Here is an 18,410-nt window from a genome sequence, read left to right as displayed (position 1 = left end):
CAAATCTAATGTACGACCTAATGTACACTTTTTAGCTATTTCACTTTCACTGAACATGTGAAACTATTTCTGATATATCAATGAATGTATTAAAGGGTGAATGTGAAACAACAAGTTTTAATGCTCATAAAAATTCAGCTTTAAAATGATTGTTCATGAGCTAAAAAGTTCGAAATCGGTTTATTTTTTCAGACATTAAATTTAATGCTTTCGGATTTGACATGTCATCTTTTCCTATATTCCTTTTAGATACTTTCAACATAAATGATGACTCCTTTGAACTAGCAGGCAGTCTCGTATGTTTTCTTCTTTTTGCATGACTAGTAAAATGCCTGTTTTCCTATATTACTAAGGCTTATTGTCTTCTTACAAAGTAAGCAGCACGCAACAAATGGATTTTGTGGACTCGAACCCATTCAGCAAGATCGGGACTATTTTATCCGTCCGATTCATATTAAATACAGATTTTGAACAGCTCATTATTTCAAATAAATTATCTAATCTATTTTTAATAAGCTGAAAATTTCTCAAATAATAAACAAACAATTCAGTAAAAGCAACCGTGCTGCTTCCACATATTGAATTTTCTATTTCCGCCAGGGAAATATATTCTGTTCTTTTGCGCAGTTAAGAAATTCCAGTTCAAAGCTTTTTGTATTACAGTATTCACAGACAGACATAATTCTAAAAATGTTTTATTTGGAGGTTTAAATCAGCAAGATTAGGCAAAATTTTGAGTTTGAATTTTTTAGATATTACAATTTTTTTTTCTCTCTCTCTCTGTCTTTAAATTGTTCATATATGGAAAAGTAATGAAAAACTTTTATTGCTATTAATTTGTTTTTGGCATCTTCAAACAAGAATAACAATGACCCACAAGTAACTTTGGAGAATCATAAAAATTTTGCTTTACTTCTATTTTTAGAAGCCTTGAATCATTGAGTGTATTCACTTTGGGAACTCCACAATAAATGAAATAAGACAATTTCCGGCAAACTGTTAAAAAGTTCAAACCGTTGCACAAAAGTAAATTAAAGTAAAAATCCTTGAATAAGTCACTAATGGCAATTCATTAAGTGACATTGAAATATAACTAACAAATATTCTACTAACAAGTAAGCATGTGTAGAAAACATCAAATCACTGTTAAAATCAACACTAGTGATTTTATATGAATACATATAATTTCTCTAAAAAGAAAAGATCCCCTCCCCTCCTTGCCTAAACAAGCAAAAGGATGTGTGAAAACAATCAAGCAATATATATTCCCATTCCATCAGTATTTCCCTAATTGAAATAAGATCTTTTCTACTCTACTTTGGGTTCATTGAATTCGTTAAATATTGAATGATCCGACACTGCAAATATAATAATACAGTCTATAATCGGACAGTTCTAGCATAGTGAAATGGGTATTTTTTTTTGATTAGAAGAAAGAAATATAAGTGTCAGGATTAAAAAAAAAAATCACTTTTACAGCCCTTATATAAGGATAATCAAAAATAAGCAGTTGTTAAGGACTTTTAATGATGCTAGGCACCTTGTGAACGGCTAAATTAAGAAAGTTGGGGAAAATATTTTTTCTTATTATGCACCTAAAACAAAAATTTTTCTTCAAAACAGATATCCTTACGTTTCCCTGTGTCTTGCGACTCATGTGGCAGATCAATGTTAGACAGTTAAAGTTGCAGTAATTAAGCCTTGAAAACTGAAGGGAAAACTGAAATCTAATGATTCAAAAGTTGAAAGAACATTGTTCTTATGTTTAAATTTAATAGGGAGAAAAAAAATTGATTTAAAAAATGCAGGTAAACCTAAATTATTATATACCTTTCAGGCTTAACTACGAATCATTACAATTACTAAGAATTAAAAATGGTAAAGGAGAGAAAAGATAAAAAATCTGATTTGAATTACATGTGAATTCCAATTAAAAATCTTTATATTTAATCTGTAAATTGTACTATGTATTTTTGTGCAACATTTTCATCATTTCAGAAAATATAATTATTTACAGAAAGAAAAAAAGAAAAATAAGTTCACAGAAGGCGAAACCTAGAATTTATATAAAATTTTATGAACTGGTGATATGATAAGAACAACATTTGAGTTAAAAATAATTTTTTTTAACTTTCACACTTTGACACTCTTACTGAAAAATTGGCAGGGAACAATAGAATTAATACATAACAGAAATACATATTTCACAGATCTTCATAACATTCGGTCACAAAACTGCAATTTTCCAAATATAAAAGCAAAATATTACCATCATGAAATCAAGGCCAACTTACAGAAAAAAGCAATTTATTTTACAAAAGGCAACATCCATACCATTAATTTATTTATTCTTTAATTTTTCTAATAATTTAACATAAAAACAATCTTCTAATTTAACAACATAAAATCAGAATACAAGGTAGAAAGAATATTTCTCAAACCCATCTTAAACCTTATTTTTATTTTTCGAAAAAACTTTATTTAAGAAGTGGGGAATATGGACAACATAAATATTTTAGAATAAACAGAAAATGAGTCTGCAGACAGATTTATTTTCAATTTTATAAGTAAGAAATATGTCTGCCTTTACACTCCATGATTTTATATGATATTTTTTTATAAATAAATAAATTAATAAAACATTTAATACGGTTCTAGATATATCCAATCTTCTACATATGTGAAACTAAAATAAGAAATCTAATGATTTAATCAATTCAAAAATTACAAAAATAAAAAGCAGACTTTTTGCTATCCTATATGTTTTTAATAAACAAACAAAAATAATGGTTACAAATTTCAATAAGTCATCCAAAATTTTGGATGTGTTAATTTAATGAGTTCTAAGTCTAAGAAAAATTTTATTTCTTATCATTTTGGACTATGAAATTATTCCATTTATAAATCTCAAATAAACATACCTGTCATGAAAAATTAATGCAGATATTTTTCTAAGTACAACTTTTAATTCTTTTCCCAAAGACCGTTTGAAATTCTTGTCTTCAAATTTCTAAAAATTAAAAACATTGCATGAAAAAAATATGAGTATTGAAAATTAAAGAGTTCTAAAATAGACAGAAAGGAAAAATGAATTAAAAAAGATTCAAAATCAATTTTCAAAATATATAAAATGTATTTGAAGACTTATAACATATAATAGCATATAAAAAACTAAATTCTAATGAGATATTTTCAATTAAAAAAGGAATTTGAGTAGTCATATTTTTGACTATTTTTTACTTTAAAAATAAAGTACAATCTCCTTACCATTAAGAGAGAGAGAATAAAAGCACAATTAAGCATTTAAGAATGAACTTTTTCAACAGTCCTTTGCACCACTAGTTTCCATAATCAGCAATTGTAACACATAAGGATATACACTTGAATACTCTCTCTCTCTCCCTCTCTCTCTCAAAAAAAAAAAAAAAAAAGACAGATATGGAAGATTCTTCACACTCAATTGATAATCGCTACCAAATTTTTCCTAAAAGGTATCTTTACCTTCTCCATTATTCAATTTTTCCCAAATCGATGCTTTAATTAATAATTTTCCATTATTTTAGTTTTACACTTTAAATAATTCTTAAGGTTTAACTGTTCTCTTTCATTATCATTTGTAGAAACATGAAGGCATTATAGAACAGCTTCAGAAGCTCAAACCCGAGGATTTTAAGTTAAAAAATGTGAAATCCTATATGTGCCTATGATCAGCAAATAAGTATTTTTGAATATAGCTAATGTGACAGTGGCATTTTTCTAATGAGGGGTTAATTAATATTTCTAGACACTTTAAGACCAAGAGAGTAACAAATGTAAAAAATAAAATAACATGGGTGAATGAATTGAAAATTTAGATGTACATATAAAAAAAAAGGGTATCGTCATCTTTAAAAAAATTAGTTAATGATTTTATCAGTTAACTGAGGAATTAAATAACGAGGATCTTTCATCAAGTATATAAAAAACAATAAAACGGCATTAAGAATGTATAACAATGTATGCAAGGTGGACAGTCCAATTTCAAATTTAATAAATTAAAAAAAAATGCAAATAAGGAAGAAATGGAAAATACATGCTATTCAATTAATATTATCACTGTGTAGTAAATTTTAAATAATAATTTTTTAAAAAATTTCAAAATTTTATGCACAGAAAATCATTTTGAAAAAACAGAAAGGTACTGTTTGAGAAATATATATAAACAACAGGCACTAATTACAGATATAGTACCACAATTATTAGCATTGTGAACACATTTAATGATCATTAAAATGAAGACATTTTAAACTGATGTGTTCACGTCTATATTACATACAGCACCATTACCCATTACCCCACTGGTGGTGAGTTTAGAACCTTTTCTCTGGGGCAGGGGGAGATGGGTTGAAAAGAAATTCCCATGACTTCCTTTAAACTATTAACAAGTTTGATAACATTTGGTCCAGTAATTTTTCCTTTTAAGACCATTTCAAAAAGGAAATTTAATAATGTCCACCCAGTACATTTCAATGTGTCTATGTTTTGTGCTTTTTTAATATATATAACATTTAATCTTCACTGAATTTAAAGCTGATATATATTTTGATGAATCTGCAAATGCTCTATGAATCTTTCTGTTTCATACCATAATGCGAAAACGAGTATTTCAACAAAATGGGCACAGTGTCAGTCATAATTCAGGTATGATCACTAGTAGTGTTAATTTGGCTCACTAGATATTTTACAATTTTTCTACTTGTGGTTTGCAATGATGACAAAGCAAGCAATTCTGAACATTTAAAACTAACCAATGATGGACAAGATGTTATTTAAAATGCTTCTGCCATGAATAATTTTCTTATCCCCCCCCCCTTTTTAAGCTCAAGTACAGTGTCGGATAATTTTATATAATGCAAATACTCTTGGTTTAGAAAAAAATACCTTTAATCAAAATTCAAAGGAGAATTGATGTCTACTTCAACACATTTAATATCAGATGTTTCATGGTATGAAAGAACCCAATATAACAAATGTCTTACGCTCATCTCCAGATACAATAATCTCCAAATTCAGCTTCACTACTCATTCTATACAAGCCTTGTTAACACAAACTATAACAAAAATATAGACTCTTATGGGAAAATGTGTTAAGGTAAAAATTGGAACAGTAGTATAAAACAACCTGAAGAAATTTAACGAGCCTTTTTAATGGATGTTAATACACATTTTCAAAAATAATGTAGTACTGAAATTAAAATTTTAATATGGTACAAAGATTGGCATTTTATATGGCAATTTAATATGGCAGTATGATGTCTGGTCTTTATCTTCTTACTTTAAAATACTTATCATTTTAATAATTTAATTCCATTATATTAAATGTGCATTTTTTCTTCTCTTCTTTTTTGTAACATTTGTTGGATATCATGAAGTGGCATCAAACACTATTCATGCCAAAATACTTGAATTATAGCTAGAATCTGAGAAAAGTGTAATTTGCTTATTTCAAGTGAATTGATTTGAATAAAAATATATAAATATCACAAAAAAGATACATTAATGACAAACATATCTTTCAATTCCTTTTTGCTTGACAAACCAGACTCATTATAAGAAAAAGAAAGCAATACAAATCCAATGAAAGTTCTTCACTTTTAAAAAGAAATAGAAGCTATGTGCAACATTCCTTTCTATAATAAATTTAACAGTGATGGCAGCTCAAAAGAAAATACTGCTTATCTGCTGGATTGTCTTTCAAAAATGTTGAGAAACCTAAAAATTTTACATAATCAAATCCATCCCCTACTTTCTGAAGAAGAATTTTAAGTTGATTACACAAATTAAACAATACTAACAATTTTTAAAGGCTGTAACTTCTAGAAAGTCTAAAGTCTGAATGTTGCATTAAAATGAGGCAAAAACCATGTTGTTCTCCATTACTCCAATCAATGCCAATGATAAAACAAAAAACAAGCTAAATTCTTCCTGTTCAGCGATCTACATCCATCATTAAGTGCACATATACATAGTTTACAGTTAGTAAAGCTTTATCAATAAATTTATGAAAGGCCTTGAAGAAAATGAGTCAATCTGTCTCAATAATTGACTATATATCTGAAAGCTGATCAGGGAAACGGGAATACCCAGTTTGAGGCTACAAAATTAGTAGCTCATTAGCATTAACATATCAAAGAAAATTTTAATTTTATATTTTATAATAAATGCAACTTTAATGATTCTATGTTCAAAAATGCCATTACCTTAAATGCTTATCTTTTTCTCTTCTCTTCTCTTTTGCAATATATATTGAGTATAAAAGAGATATAATATGATTGATACTTAACATTATTATGTTATAAAGCAAATCGATATTCAAACTGAAAACTCCCAAAATTAATATAATTTTAAAAATGTACTAAATTCTAATAAGTCTCAAAAACTTTACTATTTAATAAATTAAAAATCAAGAAGTAACTTTCTATGGGATGGATGAACACACTTTTATGTACTTTGGCCTAGAACTGCTTAAATCAAGCAATATAAGATCTTTTACCCATTTTCTTTCAATTGCAATCACTTCCATTGACTAAATGACATTCAATCTTTAATATTTTTTAAGGCATTTTTTTTTCCCTCCTGATGTTTCATTAATGATAGTGAATATAGAACTGAATGTATTCGTATACATTTTTATTTAATTTGACTTCTCATTTTCTAAACACCAAATTTTGTAAAGGATTTTTCACTAGCTTGCTGATGTGTAGAACTTTGAAATTTTGTGCACTGAATATAGTCTTGATAGTAATGCACTATTTTAATATTTCAAGAACTTAACTCATAGTTAATTGGTAATTTTAATTAACTTTTTGTCCATAATTCACAATATCTGAAAATGAATCCAAGAAAAAAACATTTTAAGTTTAAATAACATTTATAAAATTTAATTTTAAATCTATAAATAAAAAGCATGAAATAATTAAAATTAAAAAAATTCTTTATTGCAAAGGTAAAAGTTGTTTAAAAATTGCTTTCATTAAATTTATTATTATTCATTCTTACAAAAATTCATGCACTATTAATTATTTTTATTGCATGAAGTGGAAAAAAAATCAAACGGGGTAATCTGAGTAAATTCAGTTACAGAAAATAAAATCTCACCTGAAATTGCACATTCTTGTACCGGTTTATCAAAATTACTACTTCTTCCTCTCGCTTAAAAGGAGGATTAATTAGTGGCTTTGCAGTTTTAGATACCTTGGACCAAAATGTATTCTCTAAATATCGCAAAGCAAATTCTGTACCATTGCGCAAAATGGAGCGAGAAGGACAGTAGGAATGGACAGCTTCATGACGCAAGTCTAGAACCCATTCTGGAATGTTGTTCTGCAGAGGAAAAAAAAGTTGAAAATTATTTAAAATTTAAAATTAATGTCTATATCTAAAACATATTAAAGAAAATTCATTGAAGGAACAAAATCCTACAAATAGCTATTCACATATTAATATTTGATTTGTATTTACAAATTTTAAATTCTTATACTAAAAAAAAAGTTTATAAATTTTTTATTTAATTTTTTATAAACCACTAGTTGCTTTGGCAACCAACTAGTTTGCAAGGATTAATAGCCACATAAATTTTAATTTAAAAATTTTAGTAAATATTTATATATTTAATATTTAAATATGTAGCTTGTTTTTAATATTTTGAACAAGGTATTTTTTCAAATTGATTAAGCAATAATATGCACAAAATTTAGAAGCCCTACACAGTTCTGTTCATTTGCTATACATCCCTCTAAATTTCTTTCAAATCATCTAAAATTTGAGCTTTAATTAGAAATGGAAGTGATTAAATTTCAACTAATACAAAAACTTTCTTGCTAAATCTATTTAAATTCAGGTGCACTTTAAAAACTTTTCATCTTTGCTTACTTGGGAGGTTAAATCTTGATTGTAAGTATAAATATTTCCAAGTTTATTAACAGTATACTTTAAATAAAAGCCTAATCATTATGGAAAAATAATCTTCATACCATCATTATGAATTATGAAAAAAAAAAAAATCCATTGTGAAATATTTGTAGCAACAATGAAAACAATTACAAAATTTTTACAACTACATATATTGTTTAAAAATATTTTCAAAAAATTAATTAAAGATAACACAATAAAACTGTACAGCAATTAAACTGGTATAATTAAAAAAATAACTTTTTTTTTTTTGCATATGTTTTCAGAAATTAAGGGGGAAAAGGTCAAAAATTTGCTTAACTTTCGATTAATTATCACTTTTTAAGGGTCAGGCTTCAAAAAAAAAAGAAAAAGAACAGAATTAATTTATAAAATTAATAAACATTTCATATTTCATTCACTACGAATAAATTTCATATAGCAACTTCCTCAATTTCTTAGATAAAAATTCCGTTCAAATATCATGCAAATCATTTTTTTTCTAGTATATGATGTTCACTAGCCATACTAATTCAGGTGTTCTTGATTTTCAAACTATCTTTATAGTTTTTTAGTAACTGCAGTTTCAAAAAATTTGTTCACCACCAATATTTATCAATACAAGGCATCTACAGATTTTCAATATTATCTTTACATTCAGAAAAGCTGAGTGTACCATATCCTATTAATTTAAAAGAATCCATTATAGCTACTATTGTTTCTTCATTCGTTTCAAGAAATTATATCTTGAGGTATTTAAAATATATCATATCGTTCCCAAATCCAGATTTAATATCATCTGAATAATATTTTTTTGAATTTATAAGCAACTTATTTCATTTCAATGTTATTTCTTTTTGAAAAAATCAACCAAAAAATCCAAATATGGTATTAATTCTACTGGGTGCTTCTAAATGCTAGAAAACATCTGAGTATATATATCCAACACAAGAAAATATGTTTCAATTATCAGCTTTTCTTTCCCTCAATGTAAAACATGTTCCTCACTATAATATTCAAAATATTTTTTCCCCCTCATACACTGAGCCTCATCATTGTATTAGGGACAAATTATTTCATTTGTCATCATCTTGTAATTATCGAACATTTATATCTGTTCCATCAAAAATTGCAACAGCGATTTCAAAAGATCAATGGCTATCCTAAGTTCAATTGTTTCTTTTTGGAAACATATCTTGATCTGATTGAATATCACAGCCCAAAAATATTTTTTCTTACATTTTCCTTCTTTTTTTTTTTTTACCATTTGACTTCATGAATAATTATTTGATCTCTAAGTATTGCTTTAAAGTTATTTGTAAATTGTAATCTTTTGACACAGCCATGGACACATTAGTCATTCTTTTTAAAGCCAAAAAATAAATATTGCCTACATTTACTAACAGTTTTTCCTCAAAACTTACAGAAAAATAGAATAACAGCTGGCTGATGCTGAAATAAAATTACATAGGATTTGTGTGCATCTGAAGAATGAAAAACTTTGAAAAAGATGTACTCCAAAATAAATTGAGTGGGTGGGTGGGTAGGGGCACTGTGCAAGGGATATAATATATTTAATATGCAAGCTGATTTATTCTGATAACATGGGTGAGAAAACACATTGCTGTGAGACTGAATCCTTATATTTCTTACACTGGTACTACATTTTATAAAAAATCTAAAATGGTGGCTAAAGACTTTCTTTTGTGATTTTCTATAGGTACATATACAAGCAAATGTTCTGCTATTTCATTATCAGATACTATGACATATCTTAGCATTACAGTCTGTTGATCCACATGATACATCCAGATTTGAATCAGCATTTAATGAAAAGCACTGGGCTTCAAAAATTTCTTTGACAATATTTTGCAAAGCCTTTTTCCCACTATGCCAATTATTTCTTCACAAATTTTCCAAGAAAAATAGGATGGTATTGCTCTATTTTCATTATCATATATGGATAAATGACAACTGAGGAAAGGGTCATATTCTGCAATTAACTTTAAAACTCTCAAGTAATTGTCATTATAATGAGAAACAAGTTCACTATCACTGCAAAATGCTAATCCATGTAATAAAGGAAATTTTATTATTTTTTTTTCTAAAAACTTAATTTACTATTAACATCTTTATTGACAAGCAAAATAGTTGAACTGATGATTAATTCTCAAATTTGTAGCAGCTATATCTTTATTTTACTATCTTTGTTTTTGCCAGTTTGTCTTTTTAAAAAGTGGCAACATGAGTTGCTTGTGATGGAATAAAGAATGTCAACTTGATATAGTTTTGGTTTTTTTAATTTCCAATATAATCTGCATTAATCATTCCAGAAATATAATCCATATGAACAACCGATTATAATGAGCTGTACATAATTACGCTACAAATTCCCCCTCTACTTGACTACTGTCTTTATATATGCTCAGTGCGATGCACTATCCTCATGTAATTTGATTCACTGCAGTACATTTTTCAAGTCACAAACATAGAAAGAAAACTGTATATATTTCCTACTGATGCAACGTATAAAACCCATTCTCTATTGATTTCTAAACTGTTTGCATGTTTATAAAAAAATATAAATTGAGAAAAGAATTTTTTGCGATCATATTTGCAAGTTCATTTTTAAAAATAATGCAATCAAAATGTTGACATTCTTTAGGATCTCTGCTGTTTCAAAAATTTAGCACTTGTTGGTGATATTTTGCCATAATCCAATGTCATTTTAAAATTTTATTCCTACACTTATTCTATTTTCATTAAATGATGGAATTTCAGTTTTGATTTCAACTGCACTGATTAAAAGAAAATTAAATCTAAATTAATCTAATCTACTTATTTTATCTATAAATTAACCATATTTGGCAACCAGTTGGTTTGCCAGAGGAACTGGTTATAAATAATTACAGTAAAATCAATAAAAAATCATTAAAATAAATGTCCATTATTCCATCAAATTATCAAACATTAAATATTAAGTTATTTTACTAGTTTTACATTTTTTTTTTTCTCTCTCTCTTCTTTATACAGCTGAACATATCTAATGGAAACCAGTTCTGTAACATTACAGCACTATCATGCCTGATTCATCTCTAATTTTATATACCTATATTTTTTTATTCATCCTGCAAATTACATAAATATTTAACATGATCCTTCTTCAGTTCTCAACAATGAAAGAAAAAAAAATGTGATTAAATATTGACAACGAAAACAATTTCAGCTTCATTCACAAATATGCAAATATCATTGTGAAATGAACTTAAAAAATATATTTAAAAGTTAATTCTAGATTAAAGAATTTTACAAAAACTAAACCAGCACCATTGAAAAGATATATATATATATATTTTAGTTTAAAATGATGCAAAAATCCTTTTCGTGCAGGAATATTTTCAGATGGTCTAGTGAGTAAAAATCAAAATCTAGCATAATTTTTAATTAAAATTTCCAAAAAAGCACTCTGATGCAAAATCCAACCATTCAAAGTATGCATGTACAAATTTGGAAAACAGTAGGTCAAACAGTCTGGCCTGTAGAATGCCAATATGCACTCACATGAGTATACACACACACACACACACTCACATTAATTTTTTCACTTGATAAAGTGTGATAAGGTTGATTCTCAGCTGAATTATAAGTAAAGACAAGTTTGGAAATATTTTAACATCTTTTCTAATTGCCTGTCATGTTTTTTGCTTGTTCTCATTCTTTTTCCCATTCTTCACATCTGCTATGATACCTCTTCTTTCATAAAGGCAATTTTGTACACAAAAGATATGATAAATAATTCCTCAAGAAAATTAGACTGATCAAGATAACATGACTAAAAAATATATATAATAGAAAGAATGATGCAATGGCTCAATTTGTTCTGAAATATATGCAATTCAATATCCATTTTAAATGTACTGACAGCTGAGGAAGGGGGGGGGGGGTGATCAAAATTAAATGTTTTTAAAAAACGAATGTGGACGACGAAAAACATCAGGAGGAAAAAGAGTTCAGTGTTTCAGCATGTAATGACCAACCTTAATGTTTAGACATTTTAGCTTATTGGGTTTTTACTTAAAACAAATAGTAAAATGCCAGTCATTCCATGACTGTTATTTTGCAATCAAATTACAATGGGACATCCATATATTGAAAATCTTTATACACAGAACTTTTCAATATTCTTTGATTATTGATAGAAAAACAGCTCATGTGAATAAATAAAATTTCTATGATAAATTTTTATGCATAAAAATTGTAAGGTTTTAAGTTGTACTGGTTATAATCAAAAAGAACTATGGACTTTTATCATTAAAAAAATATATAAATGAAAATTAAACACATAAAAGAAAATCTGTTTCTCTTGTTCTTAGTGTAGAAGAAATTTTCAGTAGACTGGGAGTCATTCATAATCAAGAAATAAAAATAGACAGACATGCACATATTATCCATTAGTATTAATAGAGAATAACTTTAAATATTAATACTGCTTCAATAAGTTACTATCTCATTTATATGAAATCATAAAAAAGGAATGTAATTCTGTTTAATAATAAAGGGAATAAAAATCAGGATCAGTAGAAAAAAGAAAATGAAACCAAGTTCATAAAGAAATTGAACTGTTGAGAACTGAAATTAGTTGAATAATTGTTTCCAATTGTGCCATTGCCTAGTGATGATGTGTTACTGTTTCCATGTATATATATATGTCTTGTTGTTTTACAATAACATTCTACTGTTCTGTTTTTTTAGCAAGTGTTGCATCTTTTAGTTGAATCAACAGCCGTAAAGGCATCGGGTAGATGCAAGAGTCCCATTAAAGATGAGAAGATTTATTTAGACATTTTATTTGCTCTGAAAATTTTCACTTAAAATGAACAATAGAAAAAATATGCCTTATCTGTATTAATACTAAAAAAGATAAAAAAAATTATTGCATGTGTGTGTTTTGGTGCACTACAAGGCAGATTGCAAATGTAAAGCTACCTAAATTTGCAAAGATGTATATTGGAAACCAGGAATGTAGATCATGGAAAAAATTTTTTTAATTAATATTCCAATTAATTAAAAAAAAGTTAAGGAAAAATTTGAAACTTTTGTTTTAAAACTGCTAAAAAATAACATAGCAGAAAAAGAATTTTGCACCATTTTAAAACATTATCTAATTTAACAACTATGAAAATTTTTCAAAAATAATATAATAATACTAATTTTTAATAATTTTTTTGGTAGTTTTGGAAAATTCTCAAAAATAGAATTCATTGTTGTGCTGAAATGCAGGCCATTTTTATTATTTCATTAAGCATTTAATCATTTGATTTCCTTTCACAGATCATAATTTAATATTTGTATAGATAACTTAAAAGAAGTGTAGCGAATGAAGTTAGATTCAAAAATGTTAGAAGATCAATATACCATTAGATGTCTTCTAATACATAATAAAGAAAACATAAATAAGATTATTAAAATAACATGGTTTTAATTTCTGTTGGAATTTGATGTTCAAAAATACTTTCTTAAAGGAATTAAACTATACATAAGAAATTTTATTAAGACTAAATACAACCAATGTTCCCAGCAAACTGAGTGATTGTTAAAAGTTGCTAGTATGTAAAAAAGAGAATTTTAGTGCATACAATTTAGTAATTACAATAAATACATCAAAATTAGGCATGAAAGTATTTTCCTTACATAAACAATTATGCAATCAATCAATAGTTTAAAAAAACTCATTAAAACCGCATATCTGTACCCACAATAAAAAACAACAGAGAGAGAGAGAGTATTTCCCTTTGATTTTTTTAATATATTAATTCAACAGGCTCCTTTTATGCTTTAATGTGTAATGGAAACCTTGTATACATTTGGACTAATTTTCACAGACTGATTAAGCCCATATTTTGATACATTTTATAATTTTAATTATAACATTGCTTAGCAAATTTTATTTATTTAACCCTTCTTTGCAGGATCGAAATTTCCATCATAACATTTAGTGAACAAAAACTTGAACTCAAAACAGGTGTACTGTAAATTAATTGTTGCTGCCAACTTTCTTCACATCTATTCTGTAATAAGGAACATAGCTATCAAAAAAAAAAATCAAATGCCACAATCATTATAGTGGGTTTGAACTTGTCATTCCACTGTTTGTTTTGGTTGGAAGAAACATGCAATTTCTAGAATACTTTTTTTATAACTAATCTGAGATTTTTTTGCTAATAAAAGCGATAATGAGTGGAGAAATTTAGAAGAGGGGGACATTAAAAGTTTTTGTACTGAGTTAGCATGCAAATTTCATGATGATGGATATTTCCAACAAACTGTTTTTTAATTATTTTATAATATATATTTATACTAGGATTTTTTAAAACATTTTTCCTTTAATCTAAAGCATGAATTATATCACCCCAATTTACTTCACAAAAAAAAAGGGGAGTTAAGAATATTGTGTTTTAGTTATGTTTATATGCATGTGAATTTATACCATTCAAAGATTTCGACCAAAATTAAATACAGGTTTACAATTTTAATAATAAAACAATATATTAAATTTTACTCATATAGCTCTTTGTAATTTAAAGTTATCATGTTCACAATTCGTGATCCGTAAATAGTACATTAACAGACTTCATATAAATGTATTTTGTGAAAATTTGATCAAATTCTACAGTTTTGATGTAAAAGTAAAATCAAAATTCCATCCTTCTAGCTCTTTGCATTTTTTTTTTTTTTTTTGAATTATCATCCTTATAGATAGAAATTATTCCTAAAATTGTTCTTTTTAGGCTGGACAAGTCTAATATGTGTTAATTTGTTAAGATCTCAAAGTCAAATTTTCAGTGATTACAATACCAAATATTTTTACCCATATTTCATACAGATAAAAATATTTGACTGCAAAAAGTATTTTTTTAAAATTTATATTTAGAATGACTAAATTGTTTCAGATATCCACTAATTATTCATTGATGCATTTTAAATCTCAATCATGGCCAATGTACTTCAGGACTTGGATAAAAAAAAAAAGTGTTGATAAATGTGGATTCTCCCCCCCCCTTCAAGAACATTTTGAAAGATTTTTCCAAGATTTCAACATTAGTATTTCCTATTCTAATAAATGAGATTAAATACTTCATTAACATATGCTTTTGTTTATGGAAAATGTTACAAAAATATTAAGAAAGTTTTACAATTTTAGGCTTTAATTTCAAGATATAACACTAATTGAAAGATGAATAACTGGATTTATTCTATATCTAGTAAAGAATGAAGCTACTTTGAAGTGTCAATATGATTTATATAAACAAGTGTAATACCAAAATATAATAAACAATTTACCTTAGCTGCTAGAACAGACATACTAATCTTATTGTTGGCCTTTTGATGATGTTCGAGAGTTAAATTAACAAACCTAGAAAGAAAAAAGTCAAAGTACTTACAGTTGACTAATGATAAAATATTGTACTATTTTTACCATCATGAAAAGACTATTGGAAAAATATATGAAAACAACCTATCAAATTTTGTAAAAAAACATCTCTAATCATAGCATATTTACTTACTAGAATACAACTATGTTTAAAACAACACATACAATTAAATAAAGCTTTCAACACAGTGATCAACAAATAAATAAATGAAAGGAAGCAAATAATATGAAAAATACTTTTGAAGCAAAAACTCTAGTAAATAGAAAATATAAAAATGTAGAATTATTATTTTCAATCAAAATGTATATATATCAGAGCATTAATTAAGCAATACAATAATGCAATAAAATATTTTATATAGGATATGACATATCTCTTTCGCTTTTTTTTATTTATTTATTCTTTTTTTTTTCAAAATTAGAAACAATAAAAAATAATTAAAAAATTTTTTAAACATTTAAGTCGAGTTTCTAACATCACTGGAACTGCTGAATGTAATTCAAATTTCAAATGAAAACCATGTTTTACTACTGCACATGTACAGCAGAAAGAAACAAAAATTAATTGAAAATAAAGAAGTATTTTTTTCTCTCTTTCCTTCCACCATCCTTTAAATAAAGAATAGCATTTTTTTTTTTTTTTCATGCAGAAGGGGGGAAAAAATGTAAAGCTGATTGTTTTACTTTGTTTTTTTCTCTTGAAAGTCAAAATTATTGAAAGGACAATAAGGTTAGATTGTTTATAGATATAAATATAATAAACAAAGTAAAAAAAAATAATAATTCAGTTTCTATATTGGAAAAAGCTGAGTCTGCATATATATATGAATCGCTAAAGACTGCCAGCAAATTGTTACAAACACAGCAAATTATTTCCAAATATTGTTTAAGCCACAGATTTTTAACATATCTGAAAGTAGTAATTTGAAAGATAATACAGAAGTTTTGGATTCAGGATTAGCTGAGTAATAAATGCTGAGCATACAATATGAATTATATAACTCTTAATAAAAAACATTTCTTACCTAATAAGTGCCATACTGTATAACAATTGAACGTCTTCTTCTTGGCAAAAGGTTTTATTCGCTTCAAAAAGCATATCATGAATGACAGCTCTTACTAAAGTGACAGATGATTCAATTGCAGTTGGTAAGGATGGATGACATCTAAAAATTTTCTATCATATCAATACAAAAAATAATAATGATAATAAAAAAAGAAAGAACTTATAACTAGTCAATAGGAAGAAAAGGCGAAAACTATTTGAAAATAATATAAAAACTAATAATCTTGCTATTTTAAGCATAACTGTTAAAAATTTTATTTACTTTTCATTTTTTTACTATGTTAGTCAATCACTGTATTGATATTTACTCAGAAAGTGCCATATTATAAGTTGAAATTCCAGAAAATTGGATTAAGAAGAAAAAAATAATAAAATTCTATAACATCCAAATTACTCCATTTTTTTATGTTCAATCAATAGAATACTTATTATTTCTCATCACTGTAGCAAAAATTGAATTTACAAACCGATATCAGCATTACATCGATATCTCTGGGAATTCTTGGTTATATAAAAATGTTTTCTATATTTTATTAATTAAAAAATATTAATGTTTTAATATATTATAATATATTAAATTTATAATATGTTATAATATTAATATATTATAAATTTATTAATAATAAACTATGAACCAATTTCCAATTTCTATAAATATTTTGAAAAATTAACAGTATATCAATTATATCTATAGAGTTTATACAATAGAAACTATGTCAATAAGAAAATTTGTCAAAGCATTAATAGAAATTAAAATTCTTTGGCCAGCTTTGAATTGATTGAAATGGGATAAGAATGGGATTTTTGGCAACAAAAGCCATTAACCCCTAATGCCAAAAGTGTTCATTCAATAGATGTTAAAAAACTTCAGAGATTGGAGAAGGATCTGTAGATACTGCTTATAAGAAACAGCTTTTTGAATAAATATTTTGAATGAAGAACAAGAATGAAGATTAATATTAAGTTTTGAAAAAGATTTGACTTATCAGTTGCATATTTGGAACAAAACAAGATGATTTGTTCAATGTTGTTTTCAAGATTACAAACTTGGCAGTGAGGATAAATGTGTAGACCCAATCTATTCAACAGAGCTGGAGTTACAATCATCTGGGCTAAAAGACGTTCAATTATGATACCTTCTCTTCTATTTTTGAGCCATGGATTAAAGGAAAGCTCCTCTATCAATGGGTGCAACAAAGTGACCATTTTTGCGAGTATGTCTGCCTTGTCATACCAATGAATCTGTGAATGATTTCGAGACCACATCAAACATATTTTCTGATTTAATTTTTCTCGGGCATGAATTTTTCCAGTAAATCTGTGAATGACTTTTAGATTTTGATTGTAAGGCTTTTTAAAACTTGAAGGGCCAAATAACTCTCTGTCAACAAAAGCAGATTTTTTCCTGTAACTGAAAGTTCATCCAGAGCTTGACAAAGTGCCAAGGCTCCCACTGTAAAAATGGAATTGAAGGGGTGAATTCTCTATAGACAAAGAATTGGTTACAAGTTACACCCGCAATAGAAGTAAACAATTGAGATTTGGATGCGTCTGTGGCAACAATATAATAATCTTGAAATTGTTTGCATTTTTGTTATTATTGTTATTGTATTTTGCTTATTAATGGATATATTCTTCTAATTTATTGTTTTGTATTTTCCTTTCTGTTAAAATGGTATATCTCTTGGGCCTACTTTCAGGGGATTTTCGGGTCACGAGGAATCATTATTAGACTTTCTTCTTCTTTCTTTCTTCTCTTTCTTCAGAGATTCTTTTTTGAATCTCTGCCTGAGGGTGACCCTTGAAAAAATCTTCGGGCCGGATTCTTTTTTATTTGGTTTATTTGTTTTTCCTATTAACTTGATTTTAATACTTTTGTCCCGATTCAACTGTGTTTTAGAAGTAGCTGCATTTGCGCTCTCTAAATACTATAAAGTTTTTTCCTGTTCCTTTTTTGGTTTTAGTTTGAATAGGAAATAATTT

The 18,410-nt window shown here is 26.8% G+C and overlaps 1 protein-coding gene across 2 annotated transcripts in view; it reads right to left on the bottom strand.

Moving 5' to 3' along the window:
* The window catches only part of LOC129990107 (uncharacterized), a 68,409-nt gene that overhangs the window by 32,291 nt on the left and 17,708 nt on the right, over nt 1-18,410 (bottom strand). For both annotated transcript variants that reach the window (XM_056098125.1, XM_056098127.1), the window contains exons 3-6: nt 16,387-16,527; nt 15,271-15,343; nt 7,138-7,362; nt 2,922-3,010 (exon numbers count right to left, since the gene is read on the bottom strand). In XM_056098125.1, coding sequence (XP_055954100.1) covers nt 2,922-3,010; nt 7,138-7,362; nt 15,271-15,343; nt 16,387-16,527 — 528 coding nt within the window. The remainder of the gene's footprint in view (nt 1-2,921; nt 3,011-7,137; nt 7,363-15,270; nt 15,344-16,386; nt 16,528-18,410) is intronic.

The sequence above is a fragment of the Argiope bruennichi genome, chromosome 2 (genome assembly GCF_947563725.1).
Source record: "Argiope bruennichi chromosome 2, qqArgBrue1.1, whole genome shotgun sequence".
Taxonomy (NCBI): Eukaryota; Metazoa; Arthropoda; class Arachnida; order Araneae; family Araneidae; genus Argiope; species Argiope bruennichi.
The sequence above is the reverse complement of the archived record's forward strand: the minus strand, read 5'-3'. Positions and strand labels throughout refer to the sequence as shown.